Below are 27,335 nucleotides of genomic sequence, written 5' to 3'. Positions count from 1 at the left end.
AACAACCACACCATGACCAGTTGATCCTTCCTCACCCATTTGAGAAACTCCGAGTTTGCGTGCTCTGAAACCTCATCACCATGTCATACAGTGATTGTTGGTGATGGTCGAGCAGAAGCACGATTAAAAATCCAAGACTGACTTGAGAAGAAGGACTGGAATTGCGTCTTCCATAAGAATTTGTTAGTCAAGAAAAAATTTGTGTATAACACGCTGAAATATACTCAGAGATGGAGCTGAAGGTGTATCAGAATCCATGGTTCTGATACCATAAAGATTGAGGGAGACAACAGAATACCAAGACAGAAATTTTAGCTTTTATTGTGCTTTTCAACTTTAGAACAAAATATAACGTCATTGTTTTATTTATACTAATCTTGGATCTTATCCTTTTGGTAGACATCAGCACATGACGACACAGATATTGAGGCATCAAAATTTGTAAGATACACTAATCAGGCGATCTTTCATGTCAGTACTAGGCTCACTTCTTTGTGTTGCTTTGAATTGTTGCACGTTGACTGCTTTATGCAGAGACTGAGGAGAAGTTGAGGTGGTAATGGGCTGAGCTTCCTTTGATGATTAGGCTTGTATCGAGGGCCTAACATGTTCTATTCTGTTATCATGAGTAAAAAATGTTAAAGACATAGGCTTTCACTGATTTAAGTTTTTTTTGGTAAATTTGATAATAAAGCACTAATACTAAAAACAAATAGTATATTATTGAAGTTATATGTTTTTATTGGTATAACTATTATAAGTGATTAGCAAAAGAAAATTATTTTATAAATAAAATTATCATATAAAATTATTATAATATTATATAATTTGTTTATAAGTGACACTGTATATATATATATATGTTTATTTATAGTATATCTATACTATTTTTATATTTTTGTTAAAAATAATACACCCTCTCTTTTAAATTATAAAATGTCTAAGATGATTTTTTATGTTTCAAAATATAAGATGTTTAAAATTTCTATGTAGCATTTAATTTTATTAAAAAATGTGCAACCAATTATATTTTATAGTGTACTTTATAATTTGGTTAATTTTATTTTATTTTTTTAATGTTACTTTTTAGCTAAAAGTAACTTTCTTAGTGTTTTACTTTCACCTAAAACATATTTTATTTGGAAACAGAGTGGGTATTAATAGTCTTACCAAGATTGAGATATATAAAAGCCATTTAAAGTATGATTTAGGTTTCTCATTGTTTTCATGTTTTTTAGTTTTTAGTTTTTAGATTTCTTTTTAAAATTTTAATTTTAATTTTGTAGTAGATTTTATTTTTTGAAAAAGATGAATGGTAATTGTTCAAAAAAAACATGAATGGTGATTTTTGATTTTTTTTTCTTGAATTCAAGTGTTAGCTTTTTCTGTATTTTTTGGCTATTCTAAATTCGATTTACGCTTTATTAGAAAAAAAACTATTATTTTTAGAATATTAACTTTTAAGCTATTTTAAAATTCATATTTAAATTACTAAAATAATAAACTATAAATTTTACAAATAATACCAATAAATTATTAATAAATATGAAAATTTCACATAAAACAAATGTATCAATTATTTAATTTTATTGACAAGTTTAAAAATGATCTTAATATAAATTATTTTTATATTCTTATGTTTAACAAATTATCTTTATTATACATAGGACATTACTGGTTATCGCAGCGGTTGCGGTTGCGAGAATTTGCGGATGCAAGAGTTTGTGAATGCCGGTAGTTGCGGGTTTAAGCGGTTTTAAGAGATTTGAAAGACTCGTACTACGATTAGAAATTAGTGCGTTTGCGGGATACTTATGATTGATTAACCACCAAATACAATACCGGTTAAATAATAAATTAACAATATTTACATTTTATATAATTATAAATATTAAACATCATAATATTATAATAAATATAAAAATTAAATTTATAAAATTATATTTTTAAATTTTGTAAAAAATTTGAAAACATTTTTCTTTTTAAAAATTATAATATAAATTAAAATATAATTGATATATTTTAGTACTTCTATTATTTCTATTATTTCAATTTAATTTTTATATTATTATTATTATTATTTTATTAATATTTTTAAGGAAAAAAAATGTTATCCTCCATCAACTGCAAACGCTAGATGAAACTAGCTTTTGAATTTAAAAAGTTCAGAGCGGTTTGAAGCGGTTCGAATGATTAATGCAAAACGCCAACAACAGCTTTTGTGGTCTGTAGCGGAAAACCAGACATGCCCATAGTAATGCATGAATGTATAGATCTCTTTTTAAAAGAAAAAATCCAACGACAATTACCAATCAAGAAAAATGCATGTATTTTTATTTTTTTTATTACAAATATTTATTTTTTTTAGAAAATTGGTTTTCCTATATTGTACGAATCTATTTCAAAAAATATTTTGATTGGTAAAAAATAGATTTTAGAAAAATAATAACCAAAAACTATTTTTAAAATCACATACATCAACAAAAGTAGTCGGAGTCTGAGATGTGGTCGGTTTTTGTGAAATACTTTTTTTTGTTTTTTAACAGGAGGTTCAAAGGCGATCCGTAATCCGCACGTGGTTTCCGTTTGCCCAAAGGCCCGTAATCCGCACGTGGTTTCCGATTGCCAACCATCTAATCCCCCTGGTCCGGAACCAGCCGGCACTAATACCCATTACCCAAAGACCCGGCACCAACGCCGCGTTAACTTTAAACTTGGGGAGGGCGTAAAGCATTCCGTGGCCACAGAGGGTATCGAACTCGGGTCCGTATCGGTTGTGGTAACTACCTCAAGACCACTAGCCCACCACCCCGGCTGTGAAATACCAATAATCAACAACATCCAACGTTCCAAACTATACAATAGAATGCCTAATATACTTCCACTAATAGACAAAATATATTGTCCAAATATCCAACCCAACTTATATTATTTTTCCAAAAAGATTTTCCATCGGGCAAAAAAATGATTTAAAATATATAAAAAGAAGATAATAAAATGAAATATTTAATATTTTTTTACAAAATACGAGAAACCCTAATAGGCAAACCGTTAGGAAAATCAACGAAAGGAAAAGTAAATGGTTGATCATCTTCTGCTAATTCCCAATTAAAATTAAGAACAAGATGATGAATAAACACTGCCATTTCTAGCTTCGCTAACTCCGAACCAGCACACAGCCTTGGCCCTCCTCCAAACGGCATGAAGTTGTTCCCCCACGTTGAAAAACTACCAGATCCTGACGAAGACGACCCGCACGCTCCGTTGTTTTGCTGCTACGTAAATACAACAAACAGTTTTGATGAAACAAGTAGCACAAAAAAAAGTGAAGAAGAACACGTGCTTGTTGGCACCACCCCACGTGGGTCATTAATCATCTTACCTTCCCCACTCACTCTTAATATCATGACTCCCATTATTATTAATATTTATTTTAAAAAGTATTTTCCACAAACGTATTATTTTCTAATTCGTCGATTTGATAATTAATTAATAGAAAAGTGGGACCCGTCAATGTGGCAGAATCTAACACACGTACAAGTCATCGGGCGTGTGAGATCCGTCAATGCCGTGGTACCATCTAGTGCTGGGTTCGAGGATCAACCCGCCCCGACCCGCCCCGCCCCGTCCCGCCGCGGATCGAATCATTTTTTCGATTCAAAAACTCGACCCGCATAACCCGCAAACAAAAACTTTTATATCCGCATCCGCCCCGTCAAAACCCGCGGGTAACCCGCCAAACCCGCGGGTAATATTAATTATATTAAAATAGTTATTTTAATTAAAAATGATTATTTTCTAATTATATAATAATTATTTTAATTAAAAATAATTATTTTTTATTTATATAATAGTTACTTTTAAAAAATACTATTAAAAAATATATTTATAATTAAAATTATACAAATATTTATTGTCTTTTATATATTTTACAAAAAAATATTTTTTTTTCAAAAATGTTTTTTTTTTTAATTTGCAGGTTGGCGGGTACCCGCGATTCAAATTCGGCTGACCCGCACCCGCCCCGCTCAAAATAATCTCGACCTGCACCCACACCCGCGATTTAAAAATTTCAAATGGTTCGACCCGCACCCGCCCCGCGGCGGGGCCCACGGGCAATGATTAAAATTTCCAGCTCTAGTACCATCGTCCGTCAAATCTAATATACCAAAACTCAACTCTAAATCAACGGTCACGATTAACACCTCACTGTGGGACCCATACTTATATGAGATTAATGCAGTTCCCACGTCATTAAAGACATACCATCCTACTAATTAATTAATGCAGTTCCCACGTCATTAAAGACATACCATCCTACTAATTAATTGTCTTCACGTACACCACCACGTCTCTTCTCTCTTACTTTAATTTTCACAGGATTGTTTGATTTACACTCGCTCCGTTTCTGAATAAGTGCCGTTGTACAAAAAAACTTGTTACAAATAAGTGTCATTTTTGATTTTCGATACAAAATTTATTAGTTTTATCTAATAATTTATTTTTCTATTGGTTAAAATATGGTTAGGTGTATTAGTAATTGTGTTTTTATATAGAAAATGTACAAAATTAATTGTTTTTTTAATCTGTGTGCACAGATCCAAAACTACGGTTAATATGAATATGGAGTATGCTTCATGTGATTTACATCATACATGACGTGTTAAGATCTAACTTTGAGAGATAATTAATAAATTGCCTGATTAATGGTTCTCGTATGGTATCTATAGATAGGTTAGTCAAATGCACCCATGACGTATCAATTCATGCATCGATGAAAACTATATACTTATTAAGAGAATGAGCAATGGTAATATCAACCCTAGTCTCTTGCACTAAAATAATAATAAACAAAGAAAAGGTATGAAAGAGAAAATAGAAAAAACAAGAATCGATTGTTGCTGAAGAAACTTTCAAAAGCACTTTAAGAAACTATGTGTTACGTGTTTTGAAAAAAAAATGATAGTGCTGCTTTTTAAGATAATTATTTTTGTTACATAACTAAACTACTTTAGTATACTAATAAAATAATGTCTTGACTCACCTTAAGAAATTTATCACTAATGATGCTCCAAACAATTAGTTATCGAATAATAATTACCTGTTGCCATCTCCAAGGATTAAAGAGATTAGGCTCGTCGTAACGAGAATTATCCAAATGTACGGCTGAGATCACTGGTAACACTTTCCACCCACTCGGGATATCGTATCCTATTTTTCCAACATTAAAATAAAAATTATTTTATATTTTACAACCAATAAGATTTGGATATTTCGGATTTTGTATGTAAAGTGTTACCTTTATACCGAACGTCTTTGAGTGCTTTACGATGCAGAAACCTTACTACATTTCCTAGTCGAAGAGTTTCATTTATTACCTACAAAAAAATACAAATAATAATTAATTTCCATGATAAACAAACTAAGAATGATAAAAAATAGAAATGACATACACACTGAGTAAAGTCCATTTTCTTGTAATCATCCCAATTCAATTCTGACTCTCCAAGCTCCTTCTTGGCCATCGCGATCTCAAGATGCTCTTCCTTCAAAAAGTAGAAATCAAATAAACATAAACAAATAATAACCAAAAGAACATAAGCAACAATTAAATAAACTTATAGTACGTCTTAGTATTATTACCCTAAGTTCTTGAACGGCTTTAGGACAAGCTTGCAAGAAGTAGATAGCTAAAGCAATGGCGACGGAGGAAGTCTCATGTCCAGCAAATAATAAACTGAGAATAAGATCGAGAATCTGCTCCGTTGATAGATTCGAATGTTTTAAAACCCATCCCAAAAGATCATCATCTGTTCTATGTTTTCTCTCATAATGATGGTCACTCCGACTAATCTCTGCTTCATCCTCTGCTTCATCTTCTTCTTTAATCTCTGATTTTCTCTCTTCCATTTTCCTCTCAATAAACTTCAGTATTGTCGCTCGTGACTGCATAATTATTTTTATTTGAAAATATATACAAATATCTAATAAAAAAGTAAAAAGAAAAAGAAACATTACCCATGATGAGAGGCTGTGCCTTTACAGGAAAAAATGTTCGTAATTTCCATAATCTTATGGAATTAATTTAGTGTACCTGAAGAGCTTTACGATAAGCAGTTCCTGGGAGATTGAGAGGAGCAGAGACAACACCTTTCATGAAAGTCACATACTCCTTCTTTAACTGCTCTGTCTCTTCTTCTCCAGGATCCATACTCATTATATGCTTCGCCATTAGATTAAACGTAAACTGCTCAAATTAAAAACCATAAAACTACAAAAATTAAATAAAAAGTTTCAAAAAACAAAGACTCAATTCAAGCAAAAGAAGAAGAAAACCTTTTTGGCTTCATCTTGAGCAGAGAAAACAGACTGTTGTTGCCAAGAATCAAGAACGAACAAAGTGTGCCTCTCAACGTCTTTAAGAAGAATCGTTTTGAGACGAGCGTGACTTAGAAAGTTGAGCGATATACTTCTCATATCTCTATGCATGTCTCCAACAAGAACAAGCATCGACCATTTCCCAAGAATCCCACCGATACTTCGAGGATAACTACATTCAAATAGTCTTCCTTCGTTTTGTAATATGAATCTGTTGAGCCCTGCATCAGCTGATACAATCGTTGGTTCTCCAAACAAATTCGATCTGTATATCTTCCCATACCTATAATAAAAAAATCATCAAAATTAGTCAAGTTTTTTTTTTTTTTTTTTTTTTTAAAAAGAGGATGCCCTTGAGTTTTTAGAGATTTATTGTTTTTTTGGTAAATAAGAGATTTATTGTTTACTTGGAGATATGTTGTTGCATGAAGTCACCGAGAGTTGTAGCGGTGTACGGTTTGAGATAACCGATGGTCTCTCCTATAAATGGCCAACCGGATTTTCCCGGAGGGAGATTGAATCTGTGTCGACTTCTTCTCTTCAAGAGGATCAAGAAGAGGAGAAGAGATAGAAGCGATGGGAGAAGAAGAAGAGACAATAGAGTATGCTCGAACATGGAGTTTCTCTCTCTCTCTTTATCTCTCTATCAATCTCTTCTCTATGCTTTGCCTTTTTCTTTTCTGAGGGATTGGGAATCGGACCTCTACTGAAAAAGGGAGCTTCTGTTTGTAAGAGGGGGTTTTAAAGAAGTCAGAAAAAACCTAATTTAATTTATCATCATCGTCGTCAATAATAAAATCCACTGATTAAGCTAACCTTGGTTTTGTTAATAAGAAAATGGGTTGACAAAAAAAAAAAAAAAAAAAGCTAACCTAACCAATGAGCTTCCTGGCTTTTGTTCTCCAAATTCATTGCTTTTGTTGCCTCGTTATGCTTTAAATCCTTTATTTATTATACTAAAAAGTAGCAGAAAGCTGCCATGCGAAAATAGTTTAACAGCTATTTTATATGATTAAAGATGCATTCGATTTCAACATACACTAGAGTACGAATCTTGATTTCACTGTGGTAGAAATAAGAGAGAAATATATATTTGTATAGCTCCAAAGAATGAACGTAACCGTACACTAGAGATAGTATAAAAAAGACCATTCGTGCTAATATAAAATTACGTTGATTATATCTATCAAATCTGAGATTTTTAATTAATAACCATTCGTGCTAATATTAAAAAAGAACAGTTTTGATAAATGCTCAGCAGAATCCTAGGAGTCCGGTACGGTGTCTCAATCGGTTAAAATTCAGAATTCCAGAAATACCCTAAGAAATTTGGAAAGGAAGGACTTCACGAGCAGGGGTAGAACAATGAAAATGACAGAAGGACCCCTTCCACGAGCGTGCGGTCAAAGACAGAGTTATTAGATTATTACCGAACTGGACAGTCAAACCCGTAGACTTTTGGCATTGTCTTTTTTCCCTCAACAGGCACAAAACATTCGTTTACCTAAAACTTTTTTTTTTTCTGAGAAAATAACAAGTTTATATTCTGAATCGCTACGTGATATATTAATTACTATGATAACGGGTTTACTATTAAGATCAAGATTAAGAATATGTAATTCAGTTTATATCTTTCATGTATTAATCCTACTCATCTTTGGTTTTATTTATTTTCATAGTAGATAAAAGAAAACCAAGTGGTCTTGGCCTAGTGGTAAAGGGCTCACAGCTGTGAGTACCGCTCTAGGTTTGATTCCCGTTGACCATCTGGAGTGCCTTAAGTGGTAAGAAAACGCGGATCTTGCGGGTCTCGTAGTGATTAGTCTTTGAGCATATAAAGCTTTTGGGATCACATTACGGTTATAAAATATATATATATATATATATATATATATATATATATAAATTATAGTTGAAGTATACAATTAGAGCATCTCCAAAAGACATTCTATAACTTCAAATATGAAGTTTTTTGGTCTCCAAAAAGAAATTTCAAAACTTCAAATTTTTGAGTAGTGAAACTCTATATTTGAAGTTTCACTATTCAAAACTTCAAATTTGAAGTTTCATACTTTTGTTTGCATTTTGGTCCCTACAATTACACATCACATTTATAATTCTTAAATATTTCTCGTTTATCGTATTAATCCTTAAAAAAATTATATCTCATAAAAATTTTAAATTTTTAAAAATTTAAGTTTTACACATAAAATTAAATAAAATTTTAAAATAAGATTCAAAATATTTTAAAACTATATTTAGACAACAACAATACAAAACAAACTTAACAACAACAAAAACTTTTAAAAAATTACATGAAGAGATAACTATTTCACAAATCTATATATTACACTAACACTTATAATCAGATCAAATAGAACCGAAGATGGTTGTTCTTGTTGTTGTTTTGATGTCTTTTTCATACGATTCTTTCTTATTCATATCTAATGTTTTCACTGAGTATTAATTTCATCGATGGAAGTTAAGTCTTTTAGCAATATTTATTTTCCTCTTTTACTTTTTTGTTTACATCTAACGTATTTATATGTTTAAGATCACATGAAAAATCCAGGCTCAGACTAGGGAGTCTTCAGCACCTCTCTCTCACGCGGCCAGACATAGCGTTTGCGGTCAACAGGCTCTCACAATATATGCATCGACCAACCAATCTTCATTGGCAAGCCTTGAAGCGAGCCTTGCGATATCTTGCAGGCATAACCTCTTATGGTATTTTCTTGAGCTCCACCACACCACTCACAGTCCATGCCTTTTCAGATGCAGATCGGGCAGGTGATGCTAATCATTACATCTCCACCAATGCTTATGTAATCTACATTGGTGGCAGCCCCATCTCATGGTCTTCGCTAAAACAATGTAACGTCGCAAGATCATCGACTGAAGAAGAGTATCGAGCTGTGGCTAACACTGCCTCATAACTTGGATGGATCTGCTCACTCCTCTTGAAATCGGTATCAAACTCCTCACTCACCAGTCATCTACTGTGATAACTTTGGAGCAACCTATCTCTGTGCAAATCCGGTCTTCCATTCTCGGATGAAACATGTTGCTCTTGACTACCACTTCGTTCGAGGAAACATTCAAGTTGGAGCAATGAGTGTAAAACATGTGAAACTAAAGATCAGCTCGCTGATTAACTTACAAATCCATTACTTACCGTGATTCACTGAACCAAAAAAGCAAAATTGGTGTCAAAGAACTGCCTCCGTCTTGAGGGAGGGTATAAGGATATTATAGATTAAGGGACATAATTGTAATTAACGATTGTCTAAACCCTAAGACACACTGTCTATATATTGTAAATCATTTTGTATAATGAAGTATTCAGCATTCTATAATAATACATCCTCATCTTTGTTACGTATTTACTAAATTGTCATCGTCATCAATACATCAGCCACCATTAACAACTAAAATTAAACTCTATATGCATATAAAATTGACATCTACATCTATATATCACATTTCTTACAATCACAAATCATTTCTCATTCATTTTATCTCTGATATCATTCCAAAACTCCGACTTTTTATTTCAAAAATTCTGACTTTTTATTTCAAAATTTATAAGTTTATTAGAATTATTCAAATTTATGATTCTTGATCAAGAATGAGTGGATAACATTAGTTAATAAACTTAGTGTGTTTGGAGAAACTAAGCATGAATCTCACCGGATCTAAGAATGATATTTGAATTTTTCAGATCGATTTCGCAAAGAAGACTTTTATATAATGATTATATCTCTAAACCCTAAAGTTAAATATTTTAGCTAATAGTATCAAAGACTTCATCAAACATAAAATTAATTTATAAATTTAATATAAACAAAAATAAACACTTATGTCAAAGTTTAATTTTTAAAACAATATTCAAGGTTCCAAATATATAATCCTAAGAATAACAAGATTACTTGAACATATGTTATCAAACCCTAACTAATGGATAATGATGACTTACAAGCTATATTCGTTTATTTATGTGAAAAAAAAAATTTATTAAATTTTATGTTTGCATGATTTTAATTCAGTTTTCATCAACAAGTTTTTTTCATAAATTTATAAATAAGTTTTAGGATTAAATAAATGAGTAGACTTCTCGAGAGGTCTTTTGGCATAAGACTTTATTGTTTATAAAAGACTTCCGATGATTATATCGTAAAAGTGTTTACATATTTTTTGTTTGATCATATAAAATAGTTGTATTTTTTACTATTTTTATAGATTATTTTTGCATTTAATTGAATTTGGGAAAGCATGGGGAGCGAACGGGATTAGATACCCTGGTAGTCCATGCCTTAAACGATGAGTGTTCGCCCTTGGTCTATTCGTATTCTTGAATTTGGAATGAAAAGAGGAGTAATGCTTCCTAGCACAGGACACAGAATAAGACCACTTCTTGGAAAAGAAGAAATAGGGATGTGGGATATAGATTTTCATTCAAATTCAAGTTTATGTCATTTTTAGCAAATCTCTTTATTTAAAATATTAAACGAAAGATAAAATAAACAATATATAAATATAAGTATATATGAAATTTCCTATATATTAAAAGACAAGCATTACAACATATTAACTATGACACGTGTCATTACTCCAATGCTTTTTAAAATCCATAGAAAAATATGTTGGTCGAATAAACATATATTATATACTTTTTTTATAACTTTGATGTGATTCCAAAGGCTTTCTAGGCTCAATAACTAATCACCAAGAGGTCCATAGAAATTCGGGTTTTCTTGCCACTTAAGGCGTCTATGGGTGGCCAAGAGGAATCGAACCCAGGGCGGAAGCTCCAGCTGGAACTCCTTTACCACTAGGCCAATACCACTTGGTTAAAAATTATATACTTCTCATTAAACTAACCTTAAATTAATTAACAATCTAAAATTAGTTAAATAAAACCTACGGAATTACCAAAAATGAATAAAATATATATGTTTGATAATTAATAATTTTAATAATAAAGATTTGATAACAGTTTACATATTCTCCATTATTTTTGTTTAATGTTATATTATAAAAATAAATTAAACAATCATATTAGCCATATAATAAATATTTCTATATTTCGTATAAGTTATATTTTGAAATTTTAAAAATTACTATAAATTACGAAAACTGTTAAAACTTAAAAGTCTCATATTGAAAATTTTGTGATCAGTGATTTAAATTTTTTTATAATAAGATACAAATGATCATAAAATCATATGTGTAAAAATCACATTTAATATATATTCATATTAATATATATATATATATATATAACTATGTACCATATAAAAAATGCATAAATATTTAAATTTAAAATTTTGCATTGAATTTTGGGAAATTGCCAAAAATATTACATTCATAATACCATTATTCTTTTTTACACTAACCACTTTTACTTTCATTTTTAAAGAGGAAAACAAACATTTATAACCATAGGGTTAACTAATCTAGACTTAGGGTTAGAGTTGGGTAGAGATTTTGGAATTTGAAATTTAGAATTCCAATAAATATATAAATAAATAATTAAAAATATAAACAATTTTTTTTTAAATAGTTTCTTAAAAAATTTCGATTTTCAAAAAGAAATTTTAAAAATAAAAAATAAAATTCGGAAAAATTATAAAAATGATAAAAATGTATAAAAAAGTATGAATTTGAGAAAATATAATACAAAAACATAAAAAAATATTTATTTAAATAATTATTTATTATAAATATATAGAGAACAAGGATATAATAGTTTTTTTCTTTTAATGAAGAAGATATTTTGGAAAATGTATCTTTACTGGTGATAAACATAAATAATGGTACCAAAAAATGGTAAACATAAAAACTCCCCTTGAATTATCGAGGAAGATTATAAGTTATTAAAATATTAAAAATCTCACACTAAAAGTTTTATTATTAGTGGTTTAAAAACTTTATTTAAGGGATTCAAACGATTATAAATATTATGATTATGAAGTTTCATTTAATAGATAATCTTACTAAAAATATACTCTCTCCGTTTCATATTCAGTGTCGTTGTAGAGAATATTTTTTGTTGCAAAATAAGTGTTGTTTTAGCATTTCAATACCAAATTTATTAACTTTATTCTGCAGTTTTTTTTCTATTGGTTAAAATATGGGTAGGTGTATGAGAAATGATGTTTTTAAATAGAAAACATGCAAAATTAAATGATTTCTTAATCTGTGTGCAAAAGTCTCAAACGACACTTATAATGAAACATAAAGAGTATTATATATCTATGTTAATATTATTTAAATTTAATTAAATACAATTCAAAATAGAAAAAATAATTGTTTAAATTATTAACCCAAAAAATATTGTAAATAAACAAAAGTGATTTATTCAATTTATGTGTTTGTGTCAATTTAATTATATACTTAAAATTAATTATTTAAAAATTATTTAATATATATATTTCATAATTTGTTTCATAATATGTAAAAATCATTAAAAATAATAATACGTAAAAATAATTTGTATACAAAATGTTTATCCCGCGCAAAGACGAGATCTTAAACTACTTTACATAATATGCCCTTGAATAAAATTGAATATTTGTACTACCTAAATAAAAATTTAATAAACTCAGCGGTTTCTTTATATAAATAACACTAGCATTGAATACAAATTTATTATTTGCAGAAAGAATTGACTATCACAGTTGTAGTCTTGTAGAGGTCGTCATTCTGGCAGCAATTGTACTTCAAATATAAATAGATCATTTTCACGGGGACGGATAGAAGGAAGACCAGGTTCGGAGCGTAACTCATGGCCTTCAGGCATTGCAATATATGCCCAAAGTTTTGTCATAGTTACAATTTGTACAGGAATCGGAAGATGAAACTGTACATCTAGAAATGTATTTTGAACTATCACATTTTCTTTCAAAAAAAAAACTACCACATTTCTAATAAAAATACGGTAAAAGTGTTACACATTAAAAGTCCCCTCTTAATAAATTCCAACTAACATTAACTATGTTAAAGATGCATTAAAGAAAGGAATTTAATAGTTGCAGATAACCACACGGTTGTAGAGGTCTTCGAAACTGTAACCCAAAAGATCTATGCATTTTAGAGATCATTGAATGGAATCAAAGAGAAAAAAATCAACAAACGACAAAAAGTGATTTTTTTACTGACAAAAAAAAGAATGAGATTGAAGAGATTGCAATATACGGTTCCATCATTATTACCACGAGTGTACATTGCTTAAATTTATTTACTACATCACACGACAATAGTATATCATGCTGAGAGGTATGCTATGTAACTCACATTTGCACTTCTCAATCTAGATGTTACCTGACGACTGAATCTGATAAGTTAATCTGGATTTTTAGCTAATTCTTTTTATTTGATACTCTCTTTCTCTTATTTTATACTAATATACTTGTTCTCTCTCTATTTTATAAGATGTCTTACAAGTCATATGCAAACATCGTATGTATATTCTTATAATTGATTAGACTTATTATTAATTATTAAATATTAATTAGTTTTTAAATATAACAATACATAATTCACTTATTAAAAATTACTGTTTAAACCAAATTTTTATGTAACAGAATTAAATATATATTTGTATATTATATATTAGTCAGTTTTTAAACTAATAACATTCATTATCAATAGTTAAATACTGTAATATTATATTTTAGATTTATAAATATACACTTTTAAGATTTTAGAAATACTTTCTAATATTATATTAAACATCTTTGTGATTTTATGTGAATCATCATATTTTCCAAATACAAATCAATTTCACATAATCAAAATAAAAAGAAAGATAAACTAAATTTTCAACAAATTAAGACATGAAAACAACCAGAAGTTGGGAAGTCATAATTATATCAACTACTCCCTCTGTTCCTGAAGTAAGATTTTATAGAGTATGCATGCTTATTAAAAATTTAATAAATGTTTATAATTTAATTTATTTTTTACTTTATTATACACTTTCCAATAATTTTTCACCAATAAAATTTAATCAATTCAAATATTCCCAATTAATGTTCCTCAAAAGTATAAAAAAGTAGTTTAACAATATAGAAAATCTATTTTCATGAAATAAGAAAAAAATCTAAAATATCTTATTTTTAGAAACGGAGGTAGTAGTATTCTATTGTAAATATTTTTCAATATCGTTATTTTAGACCCAAAAAGATCGTCACCCCAAATTTTGACGAATATTTAGAAAATCCAAATAGGGTCGATATTGATTGTGAGAGAAAGCTGGCAGGGACCATTATTCCACACCCTTTTGGTTGTCACCTCTTATTCTCCTTGATAATTATTCACATACTCCATGGGTCACTACTCTTTCTGTTTTATTATTTTTGCTTTTTAATACTCTTGTTAATAATATGTACGTTTTTCTTGCCTTTTAAATTTGCTGGATTAGCACAAGAATCATAATCATGATTGGACTGATCGAAAATTGATATTCACTCTACGTTTGTATATTTTAATAATCAAGAAATTTGGAATCAAAACTTTAGATAAATTAATTAGTAAACTACGAAAGAAATGATGCATGTAAGATGTAATTATGATCCGGCATAAAACAATATTCTCTAACCAAAGCTCGACCAAATTCTATTTACAGACTGGTCGTTGTCAATGCAACGTAACTAAATCCTGTAGCTGATCAAACATTCATCCTAATCCTAAACCAATATCCAACGACCACACCAACATGACCAAAATCAAAAGCTTCTATGTATGCGGTTACGAATTTTAACCACTAACTATTTCCATGTATTTATTTTTTTTGGTCTAAATTTCCATGTATTTATAAATTGTATTTACGTTTGTTCACTAATATATGCGTACATGTGAATATACTAACACGTATATATCTGCATAGATCATGGTATCTTTTTTCCGAGCCATCTTGACTTGTAACTTATAATTTTTTTTTCAGAAAAAAATACCTATCAAATAGAGGGAATTGGTTAATTTTGCCACTGCCGTACATTAAAAAATCTTAAGGTAAATTTTTAAAATGGAACCTTTATTTATAAGTTATAATATAATATTTATACCAAAATTGATTATAGAGTTTAAAAAAAAATTGGTAAAATGCTAAATTTTTTTAAGATATATTTGATATCAAAAAAGATGATCATTTTCTATAAATCAAAATCGATGATAACATTCGTATAATTTGGTTAACTAACAATTTTGTGGAAAATATATGACCACCATTTAAATAAAAATCGGCTTCCGTAGCAAAAAAAAAGAATTATTAAGTACATTGAATTAAAATAAACCTAAATTTTGGAAAATGTGGCTTTCTATTTTTTCATTTTTTGTGGTTTTAGGCAAATGCCCCTTTTATTTACATGAGAAGCACGGCTCTGCAACTAGCGTTCACTATTTCTCATATACGGGAATGCAACTATATGCATAGAATGTAACTATATGCATATGTTTGTTGTATCTCTCGGTAATATTTGTATAGTATAGAAACCTTTATCATAACGGATGAATTCGAATATTACCAAATATTGAAATATATATATTTTTTTGGTAATCATGTTAAATTAATATAGAAATATTATTTTGTCGACCTATCAGATATATATATACACTGTTTGGAAATATGGAAGAGAATGATAATGGGGGATACTTTGGGCACGTCCATGTGTTCGCATTATTGCACTTCACGTGCATTTGCTTGTCCACCAGCTTTCTCCCAATTTCACATGACTTTTTCTCCTTATTTTGTATTTTCTCTACAAGCGAGAAAGCAAATACTATAATCTTTTATATATAAGATGATTATTATTATTATTATTATTATTATTATTATTATTATTATTATTATTATCTGGTGCAATCCTTTTTTCTAATCCGCCTTTTACCAATCAAATTTACACTGTTTACCAACCAACATTTGCATCTGTTACCAATAAAAACTTGCATTGTTTACTAAAATTTTAATGACAAACTATTAACTTATATACAGCCAACAATTTTTAGTTTTACGAATTTTTCTTTGTCATACCAATACCATATGCAAGTTACCAAAAAAAACATTGGGTCAATCTTTTCGTACACGATAGCGCTCAGTGCTCTTTTTTTTTTTTTTTTTTTAAAGAGGTTTGCAGTTAATACCTTCTTGCGGTATTTTTTATAATAAAGTTCGAATTAAATTTTGACCCAAAAAAGTTAGAATTAAATTTTGTAGTTAGTGTTGTCCTCTCGTTTGCTTTTGCCGGAACTTAATTCATATCATTGTCCCTGCTCAAATTTAGGGAAAAATTCTTGAAAGGGTTTTTTTTTTGTCAACTTTTTTTTTTGTCAACGAACGGGTTTATTTATGCTATTCTGAAGAATGACGAGTTATTCATGTAGTCGAATAAATCAGTTTCTTATTAGTGTTGTATACCTTCTTCGCTTATCTTCAAGTCTCTTTTTCTTATCTAGCTCAGTTCAACCTTTTATTCGTTTTTTTTTTAAATTGTATGGTTACTATTAATCATGTTCCCTCTCAAGTAAAATAGATAAATTATTGATTGTTTTTATTTATATGTTTCTACTTTTTTTCATGGAACGAAAGTTTAAAGGTCTAACATTTTGGCAATTACATCTTATAAAATTCCAATTTCATTTTTGTAATGATATTTACATTTTAGAAATAATTTTTTTTTATAGGTATGAGAGTTGCTATATATTCAAAATACAGGTATTAAGGTCTCCAGCATGTTGTGGTTTAACCTTTTGGTTCAACATGCCAGCGAAAATCAGTTTTTCAATTTTGTATAAATAATTATATTAAACTGATTTTTGGTGAAAAAACGCACAGCTAAAATTTAACCACTTCTTCTCTATTAAAAAAAGTACACTTTAAATTTAGCTACCTTATTATGTAGAATATTACAATTTGTGCTACTGCTTTTGAACTAATTATATATTTATTTGTGCTTTCCATATATTAAAACCAGATAGGATATCATAATCGATTTGGATGATATCATTGTTTCATTATTTTTGGCTGAGTGTGGGTTTTCAAATTATTGTGAAAAACAAATAAAACAGTTGTTAGAAAAAACAATAAGATAGCCTTTTATGCAAAAAAAAAAAGAAAAAACAATAAGAAAACAGGAAAAGAATATTAAAAGAAGGTTAGGAAGCACTCGTGCGGGTGCGAGGGACGTAACGGTGCCCCAATGATTGCCGTAATGTGGCATGCGAGATAGGGATAGTGACACGTGGCATATCACTCGTGTGGAAATGAAGTCACACGTGTGAAAATGAAAGTTGTATGATACAACTATACAAGAGAGGGCTGTGATATAAATGCTCTCACCAACCGTTTGCTTTAGCATATGGTGTTTACAACCCGTTTTGATTGATCTGACCTCACTTCTCTCCTTAAACCCACCACCACTACTCTCCCATGAAAAGTCAAATCTTTTTTTTTGCCAAATCATAATTTAGAGGAAAATAAATATTCTAAAGAACAACTTGTTTTTTACCCTAAAAGTATCTAAAATATTTAATTTCATTTAATATTCAATATTTTATTCTATTTAATGCCAAATATTTAAAAATCTTTTTTTAACCTGAATATTTCAAAAGCATTATAAAATCTTACTAAACTAATGACGTTCATTCATTAAATAAAATCGGTGAACACTTTTTATTTTATTTAGATTTTTAATAAAAACACATGACATAATCAAATTTGTTATAAAATATCCAATCCATGGTTTTATTTTTAATACTTTTACTAGTTTTTAATATCCAACTAATATCCAAATATAAAAAACTAAGACTTTCACAACAAAATTAACAAAAATTAAAAAGAAATAAAAATACACATTACATTACATATATCTCAAGTTTACTAAAATAAACAAAAAGAGCTGAAAATGAAAATGAACATTCATCGACACAAACTAAATTTATATATTTGTTTTGCTAAATCAAAATAAAAAAGTAGCAAGAAACATCACTTAACCAACTAACCAGCGGGGTTGGCCTGGTGGTGTTGAGAGAGCTTCGTCCTCAATACGCACCCGGGTTCGAACCGCTGGCCAGGCAATTGGGGTATCTAATTCTCCATAGTACCAAATGGTCCGCCTCGCACCGAGGGGTTGGCCCCTGGAGGTGGAAGTCCCTCCAGGTTAATCAAAAAAAAAAAAAAAAAAAAAAAACATCACTTAACCAACGAGATAACACATCATCATTTATGTATGAATCTTCATGAATACCTCATCTATAATATAATAAATTATGGGCCAGTCAATCTTGAATCTCTTGAAAACAAAAAATAATGGGCTAATGATTTTGTAAGTCACCGTCTTTCATTCCAACTATGACTCATATGTTTAATTAACACAACAAAATTTTATCATTTTGTATAGTGTTGATGCTGTTAATTTCCAGTGTATTTGAGAAAATTCCCAAAAACATATTTGATACAATTTCCATTTATTATAAACTTTTTAAACTATTTTTTATTTTTCGTTTAGTATAGTCTATTAATATTCAATTAATACCTAAACATTTGAAAATCACAAGTACATCTCCAAATTCATGTTTTCAGCTCTTTTAGCAACACGAATTCATTGTTTTCATCTCTTTTAGCAACACGAATTCATTGTTTTCTTATAGGCATGGCAAACCAATACTTAAAAAGAAAATTTCATTTTCAGCCAATTTCTTCAATGATGTAACATCATTTTATTTTTCCACGAGAATTTCACCAATTCCAAAAAAAAGACGTGTTACAATTTAGACCCGCAATCTGAGTTTGCTTAACTTCGAAAAAGACAAATAACATGATTTAGCCGACTGGGTTTGTATATAATGACGCGATCTAGCGAGCACGTAGCTTCTGAATGATCTTGGATTCAATAAATATTTTCAACTATCCATAAATTCGACATGACTTCACAAAAGTCTAATTTTGTTGACTGAGATTTATGTTAACAAGCATAGAGATAGAGGTGGATACAAACAAATAAAAAATAGGATAGGATCATCATTATCTCTATCAATGTAAGAAAATCAATCATACATACTTGTTAGGTACGTTTCTTTAATTTTATTTTTCCTCTCTCGAGTAGATTGATTCCAAGCATCTCACTCTCTTTTTTTTGCATCTCTCGACCGACAAATATACCTTAAAGTAATGCAAAAATTTATTTTACGATCTCTGTCATATCACACACTTCCCTTTCCTGAAACTAGATACTCGCCTCGCTCACGTATGCATTAAGGCTTCGAATGGTAAAAGCAGTTCAAGCGGGACAGATCAAGCAGATCATGCAGATCAAGCAGGACAAGTGCAGATCAAGCAGGACAAGTGCAGATCAAGCAGATCATGCAGGAGAGAACCAGATCAAACCGATCAAATAATTTATTATAACTTATGAATGACAAAATCATTTAAAAACTATATATCATATATTAAAACAATAAAAATGACACTTAGATATCTAAACAAATATCTTAGATGTTATAGTATCGCCTGAAATACATGTAAATGTTTTATAAGATGTTTATACTTCTTTTATTTTCTTATTTAAAAAATTAAAAATTATATGACAAAAAATAATAAGTAGAAAATAATAATTTTGTATTGTTAAAGTTGTAAATAAAATAAAAATATTATATTCATAAAATTAGATAAATATATTTTTAAAGTTATGTGTTGTAACAAAGTTATTTATTGACCAAACAAAAAAAAAACAGATCAACACTACCAAATGTTGGCGGGTGAGATCTGCATGCAGATCTCCTGTTTTTTCCACAAAAAGACAAAAAATATTGAACTGCATGCAGATCTCCCGCTTGAACTGCTTTTACAAACAGAAAAGAGTGAATGGTAAATGCAGTGCGGAAGAACTGCATTTGTCCCGCTCCTCCATTCGGACACTAAACCATTCCTCTACCTAGCAAGACAAAAAATGAGACAACAGCATTCGTTTTGGAAATGCATAAAGTGTCCATTATATTTGCTGTTTTCTTTATTATTGCGGCGTGAGAGCATCTCAAACCAATTTTTATATTTGTCTCAATGATAGCATTTAGAGGTAAAATCACTTCAACCATATTCTATTTCTTCCTCTGAAATAGAAATTGCTATTTTCATCTCTATATTTAGAGAAAGAAATAACATTCTTCTATAATAGAGACATACTTTTTTATTCACAAAATGATCCAATAAATTTTTACTGTAACAATTATAACCAAAATAAATATTTTTTTAGTGAAAATGTACTGTTTATATAAACATATAATCATACTTTTTATTTACATAATATTTTCTATAAAAATATTCAGTGTAAATAATATCATAATTTTATGAATGTTAAACTAAATTGGGTTAGTTTTCAACTTTCATAAATAAAAGGTACCATTTGTCAAATTAGAAAAGAATATATCAAGAATATTCATTTTTAGAGGAAGAAATAGATAAATACATTGGAGACAAATCCATCTCTATTATAGAGTTCCTTTATTTTATATGAAAAAATAGGAAAATACATTGGAGATGGTATAAGAGAAAGTTTCTTATATGCATATACTAAAAAAATGTATAACTCAACATAAGCATACTTTTATAACTAAATGGATTAATAAAATTTCCAAAGTCTCACATTTGAAAACCCATATACATGCATGACCGATAGTGATAGCATACTGTCATACCAAATGGAATAGGATATCATATTTTTTTACTTTATAAATTGAGCGTTGTAAAATAAGAAAATGCTGTAGATGTGATATATATAATCTAAACTGGAATGCTGGAAATTAGTAAAATTAGCAGACTGACATTAAAATTCAGCTGCTAATCCGTTCCTATGTTACTCATTTAACCCTTATATATGGTTTACATAACTGCATGATTAGATACACATATTACATAATCATGTACCGTCTAAATCAAATAACAAAAAATGGAAATTTAGGTGAAGATGTGAAGAACGGGGTGCATGGAGGTTCCCCACATCCACCTGTAAAATTTATGATTGAATTTCAATCATTGCTCACGAGCGCAACCAAAACCTCTCTCTCTCTCTCTCTCCCTTCAATTCAGTTTTGTTTCTTTCTCTAATCATTTTTACTTTGTTCGATATATAAGTTTATGTGTTACATATTTCTCATGCTTTGAATCATATCGTCCCACTACTTTTTGGACTAGCTGCTCACAATGTTTGACTCTTTCCCTTCTATTCTTTTTGTCTTTACCGTCCTCTATTTCAGAAAGGCTTTGCAAGAGTGATTATGCTTATATATGAATAAAATTAATTATAATGATAAGTATCTTATTATTACTTTGCATTTTCTCCTATATGCGGTTTTAGAAAGGAACCATTTGTTTAATCTCTGTTAAAATATACTCAGAACCTAAGTACTAAGCTATATTTTTTTCAGGGATGCACATTTAAAACCATCTCTAACCAAACTGCAAAACACCATTTTAGCATAGTTTTTACACTAGAAACTCTCCAATCTAGCTTCAAAAATCATACTATTTTAGTGTAAACCTACAACACCACACCAAATTTGGTGTGTTACTGTTCACAACGTTAAACACTTTTCATGCACTACTGTTCACAATATCACACTATTCACTATTCACTTAATTTTATTAATAAAATATTAGTTTAATAATTATTAGTGACAAAATAAATACCAATAAAATAGTAAAATAAATATATAAAATCAATATATTACATATATTGAAAAACTTTATTTTAATTTATTATTTTAATATTGTTATATGTGTGATATATTTTTTTCAATATAATTACATAACAAATTTTACTTCTTATATATATATATATTAAGTTATCATAATTTTTAGTTTAATAATATGAAAATAAAAAATACAGTTTTCATTTAAATTTTAGTATTATGGTTAGAGAAGAAAAAAAATTTAGTGCTAAAGCTACATTAAAATGATGTAGTTTTCATTTTGGTGTGATGGATTTGAGATGCCTTTAAGTACATCACATGCAGAATCTTTTAGCAACTAAAAATATATAAATATATATAGTTTAATAGAAGCTACCTGCATATATATACATGCCCGGTCCGTGGAATAAGTCCACATGCACGGTCTGTGGCCTAAGCCTACATAAGCGGCCGAGCAGGACACAAAATTGCGTGAAATTGTTTTCCATTATGTGTATACTAACAGATTTTCCCATGTTAATGCACATATATAAATATTTAAAATAAATATATTATAAAATTATTGATATTCAAATTGTTTTTCTAGTTATTTTGTAATATATATGTATGATTAATTTTAAATAATATTATATTATTTTAGTTAGATATATAATTTTGATATATGATATCTAATCGATTTGCTTATTATTTGGATATATTGAATTGTATTTACTTCGCCGAGTTTAACTATAGTATTTTCTGTTGAAAGATATTAAAATTTTGATTATACTTTTTTTTTTGCAATTAGACTTTTGACTTTGGAAATAAAATTTTAGTTTGTTGAAGTTACTTATTTTGTGGGTTATATTAAGTTATACAAATTTCTTCAAATCGAAAACACAATTACTTTTGATTCTAGTTAAACTAAGTTTGATTAGTTTTATTTATGCATTACTTTAGTTCTTATTCTAAAACATGAATATATACTTTCCTAAATTATTTTGTATTGTTTGATATTTTTGGATTTGTAAAAATAGTAGAAATAATGAAATGATGATAAGTAAAAACTTTTATAAACGAACATTACCGATAAAGTTTTGAAAAATCATGAACGAATATCAACATTTAAAAACATTATCTTTTTTTTTTTGTAAATTCTAAGTAACTTTATAATTTAGATATAAAAAAATTTAATTAAAAAATATTCTAAATAATTTTAACCATAAATTAATATTGGTTTATGTATTCTTATTATAGGTATATTATATATATATATATATATATATATATATATATATATATTAAAAATAACAAAAATAATTATTAAGCCTTATAGAATTTTTGTGGTATATTAGGTTTGATTAAAGTTTGTAGATTTTTATTTATGTAATTTGATAAACATGTATATCAAAGTTACAAAAATAAATTATGCAAAAAATGAACAAACATCTCAATAGTAGCAATTATAAAATATTTTTAGTTCATCAATGATACTTTAGTATATGTTATTTAAATTAATTTTTGTAATAATCTATTAAAATAGACTGATATAAATATTTTTTTTAACTTTAAAATATATTTTATATTTCTTATGGAGATGATTATTTTTAACATCAAAACTGTATTTTGTGAACTTTCCTTTTTATAAAACCATATTATATAAAATATGTTTTCTCATATTTTGTAAATCTATTTTTAATATGGATAGTTCCTTTTTATTATAAATGTTATTTGGAAAAATATAAAAAAACTAAAATATAAATTAAATTGGTATAAATTATTAAATATTTTTAATAATGTAAATTAGATATAATATTTTAATTCATTAAGCGTACCTCTGTAATTAACAATATAATAAATGTGTGTTTCCTAAGAGTTCGCAAAATTATAAACGTTTCATGACTAAATACATGGTTCACCGTTAAAATGTGGTGAGGGTATAAAAATCCACAATATTTTTTTTAATATAATTATTTGTTATTAAACTTATTAATCAAGTATGCATATATTACTTATTTTTAAAAAATTAACCTAAATAATGCTTTATAAAAACATTCCAAATAGCTTTAGAAAATAAAATAAATTTTATTAATAAAAATTAAATAGAAAATTTATAAAATAAAATTTATTTGATAAAATAAGATATTTTCCTTTTTCTATTTTATGGAAAATAAAATAAAATTATTAACAAAAGCTCAAATATAAATATTGATAATGACAATTACATAATACTTTTAATTAATTAAGGATATCAACATAATTAACTATTATAAAAAATTAACGTGAGAGCGACATATAGGAAACTGACTCTCAGATAATATCATAGAGATATATATTTTTTTACTTATATATGTACATATTTTTTATCTTGGCTTAGGGTTAGTGTTATTTGTGAAAATGTTTGGACCGGCTTTGAGTAATATAGTAATATATATATATATATATATATATATATATATTTCTTACACGAAGAATTTACTATTTTACTTATTGTCATTGTATGACCAACATATAATTATGTAGAGAACAAAAGCGTAAGGAATGGAAGGAGATTAAACTTAAAATAGAAGCTCCATATAAAGCAAATGATGTTTAAGTAAAAGAAAACTTATGTTAACTAACAAAAGTTAAATGTATGTGTTGTTAATGGCAAACATTAGTAAGACAAATTCTAGATTGTTTCTAAAAAGAAATAATATTATAACATGTTGTATTTGACTATAGTAAAAAAGAATACGATGTATATACTTAAACGTGTTTAATTTAATGACAAAACATCATTATAATTTAAAGAACAGAAAGAAGAGTAGAAAGAAAAGAGTTTTTAGTTGTTGGATCCTCTTTAGTTTCGCATGGGGTTGACATTATAGCGTATTCCCCTTTTACTTTCGGCTCTGGTCCCTTTCCAGATTCAATTTTGTTAATTATCATCATAATAGTTTTTTTTATCCACTGATCTTATACTTTATTATTACTTTATCTTCCATTGTTTTCGTTAGTATGTCATAAAAATAAGCCAGTTGCGCCATTTTTTTTTTGTTTTTGTAATTGTTACTTACTGCTTATAAGAAAGTTAATGGGTCATTGTAAGTACTTGATTTCATCGCATGGATTGTTCTTTCCTTTTATAAAAAAATCAAGATTTCTAAACGTTTCCCGACATTGTTAACAGAAAAAGAAAGATCGATGTGTATATTATATATAGTCTACACATTAATGATGTTAAACAAAATGTAAACATCTATAACATAAAGTATTCGGTCTCTAGATCTATGTATTGGAAATTACAGAGCACTGAAAGAGAAAAAAACGGGGCGATATTGAAGGCGATAAAAAAGACGATCTCGAGGGTTCCGATTACCGCTGTCACCGGACAGTAGTGATGATTTCGACAGAGAAGAAAGCAGATCTGCCGCCGGTGGGGAGTTCTAAACAAACCTACGCAGCAGTGATTCAGAAAAATCAGAGTTTGAAGAAGTTCGATTTTGCGATTTCAGAAGCAGATGGGAAACAATCGATTGAGGTTCCGACGGAGATTATTGAGAAAGGGAGTCCGCTCTGGGAAGATTTCGTGATTGCTAGCTTTTTGGAAACGGCACCGCATGTAGCGAAGGTTCATGTTATTTTGAATAAGATCTGGGCGTTTGGTGATAGATCTCAGAAGCTGGATGTGTATGAAGTGGATTCAACAACAATGCGAGTCCATATTCCAAACAAGCTTGTGCGTGAAAGAGTTGTAAGAAGATGGATGTGGAATATTGCAGGGGTTCCTATGGTGGTGTCTAAATAGGATCCTAAAGAAGATGACTCAAAAATGAAGCTTCTTCCATTGTGGGTGCATCTCACAAACGTCCCTATGAGCATGTACTCATGGGATAGACTAAGCTTTATCACCAGTGTTGTAGGAATGCCAGATCGATTGCATCCGGAAACGACTGCTTGCACAAACTTTGAAGAGACGAAGGTGTTTATCAAAGCGGACATGTCTAAGGAACTTCCGAAGGAGATGACTTACAACATTCAGGGTGAGGAAGTTACTGTTACGTTCTACTATCCATGGCTACCTCCGAAATGCACAACTTGTGGGAAATGGGGACACTACAAACAGTCATGTAGTCAGAAGAAGGAGGAACAGTTGGAGACGCAGAGAGATGGTGTAGAAAACAAGGAGGATGGTTCAGATTCTGTAGAGATACAAGTTAAAGGAGGTATGGATGAGAAACATGAGAGCGGTGTAGGGAATGAGGAAGAGAAGAATGAGGTTGAAGAAGGTCAAATTGTAGAAGGATGGAAAGAAGTAACTCCAGAAAAATCAAGTCGAAGTGCTAAGACTTCGCAGTATAAGCCGTTGCACATAGTTACAACGTCTAGATTTGCTGCTCTGAGTAACTCAAAGGAGGATGAAGGGGAGGATGTTCAGGAAAAAGATGAGATTTTTTAGGAATCGGATAAAGAGATAGAAGAAGATAGTAGTGAGGAGGACAAATCTGAGATGGAAGAAGTAGAAGAAAGGCATGGAAGGGAAATTCTACCTCGACAATCAAAGCTGAAACACAAGGTTCTAACGGTTGCTTCGAATCATGCTAAGGGTAAAGACCCTGGCAAGAAAAGAGGTTCCCGTAAACAACACTAATGGCTGGGTTCTTCTGGAACGTACGCGGATTGAACAAACCAACTAAGCATGCCGTGGTACAAGATTGGATAAGGAATCAGTCATTTCAGTTTGGGTGTTTAATATAAACTCGGGTAAGGGAGAAGAAGGCAGTGGAGATAGTTTCAGATGTGTTTCAAGGTTGGATTTTTTTATCAAATTATGAGTTTAGTAGATTGGGAAGGCTTTGGGTTGTTTGGAATGCAGATGTTCGAATGACGCCAGTTTATAAAAGTGGGCAGATGATCACTTGTTCAGTGCTTCTGCAAGGAGAATCTGAAGAATTTTTCTGCTCTTTCATCTACGCTTTGAATACGGTGGAAGAGAGGAAAGAGTTGTGGGTAGATATGCGTAATCACAATGAAGCTCTGATGTTCAAGAATAAAAAGTGGATGATTCTGGGAGACTATAACGAGATTTTGGATGGAAGTAGGCATTCTGCTTTTGAGAGTTCACCAAGATTACCAATGGGTATGCGAGACTTTCAGGAGGTGGTAAGGGATTGCAAGTTGAATGATATGGGGTACCAAGGTCCGCAATTTACTTGGTGTAATAAAAGAGAGGAGGGTTTGATTTGCAAAAAGCTGGATAGAGTGCTCATCAATGAAGAATGGTTGCTAAATACACAAGCTTATAGTGTTTT

At 29.3% G+C, this 27,335-nt stretch overlaps 1 protein-coding gene across 5 annotated transcripts; it reads right to left on the bottom strand.

Moving 5' to 3' along the window:
- Positions 1-295: 295 nt before the first annotated feature.
- LOC106447365 (cytochrome P450 90B1) lies at positions 296-7,286 on the bottom strand. Of its 5 annotated transcripts, none has more exons than XM_048745954.1 (9): positions 6,786-7,286; positions 6,337-6,661; positions 6,095-6,247; positions 5,644-5,946; positions 5,454-5,546; positions 5,300-5,378; positions 5,102-5,211; positions 4,314-4,408; positions 2,966-3,272 (listed from the first exon to the last, which is right to left on the bottom strand). In XM_048745954.1, exons 1-8 carry the CDS (start codon positions 6,992-6,994, stop codon positions 4,325-4,327), a joined length of 1,356 nt encoding a protein of 451 aa, XP_048601911.1. In that variant the 5' UTR covers positions 6,995-7,286; the 3' UTR covers positions 2,966-3,272; positions 4,314-4,324. The 5 variants fall into 5 exon arrangements, with proteins under 5 accessions (XP_048601913.1, XP_048601911.1, XP_048601909.1 ...); XM_048745955.1 differs by having other exon boundaries at positions 3,023-3,275; XM_048745956.1 differs by lacking the exons at positions 2,966-3,272; positions 4,314-4,408 and adding an exon at positions 296-616.
- Positions 7,287-27,335: the final 20,049 nt, after the last annotated feature.

This window comes from Brassica napus, chromosome C1, assembly GCF_020379485.1.
Source record: "Brassica napus cultivar Da-Ae chromosome C1, Da-Ae, whole genome shotgun sequence".
Taxonomy (NCBI): domain Eukaryota; kingdom Viridiplantae; phylum Streptophyta; class Magnoliopsida; order Brassicales; family Brassicaceae; genus Brassica; species Brassica napus.
The sequence above is the reverse complement of the archived record's forward strand: the minus strand, read 5'-3'. Positions and strand labels throughout refer to the sequence as shown.

What these genes read in the sequence shown, in the direction of transcription:
- LOC106447365 (XM_048745952.1), bottom strand. Translation starts at nt 6,994, where the DNA reads ATGTTCGAGCATACTCTATTGTCTCTTCTTCTTCTCCCATCGCTTCTA. An exon ending in AAGCCGTTCAAGAACTTAGG is followed by an intron (nt 5,547 to 5,643) that starts GTAATAATACTA and finishes TACTTTTTGAAG; the next exon opens with GAAGAGCATCTTGAGATCGC. An exon ending in AAATGGACTTTACTCAGTGT is followed by an intron (nt 5,379 to 5,453) that starts GTATGTCATTTC and finishes ATTTTTTTGTAG; the next exon opens with GTAATAAATGAAACTCTTCG.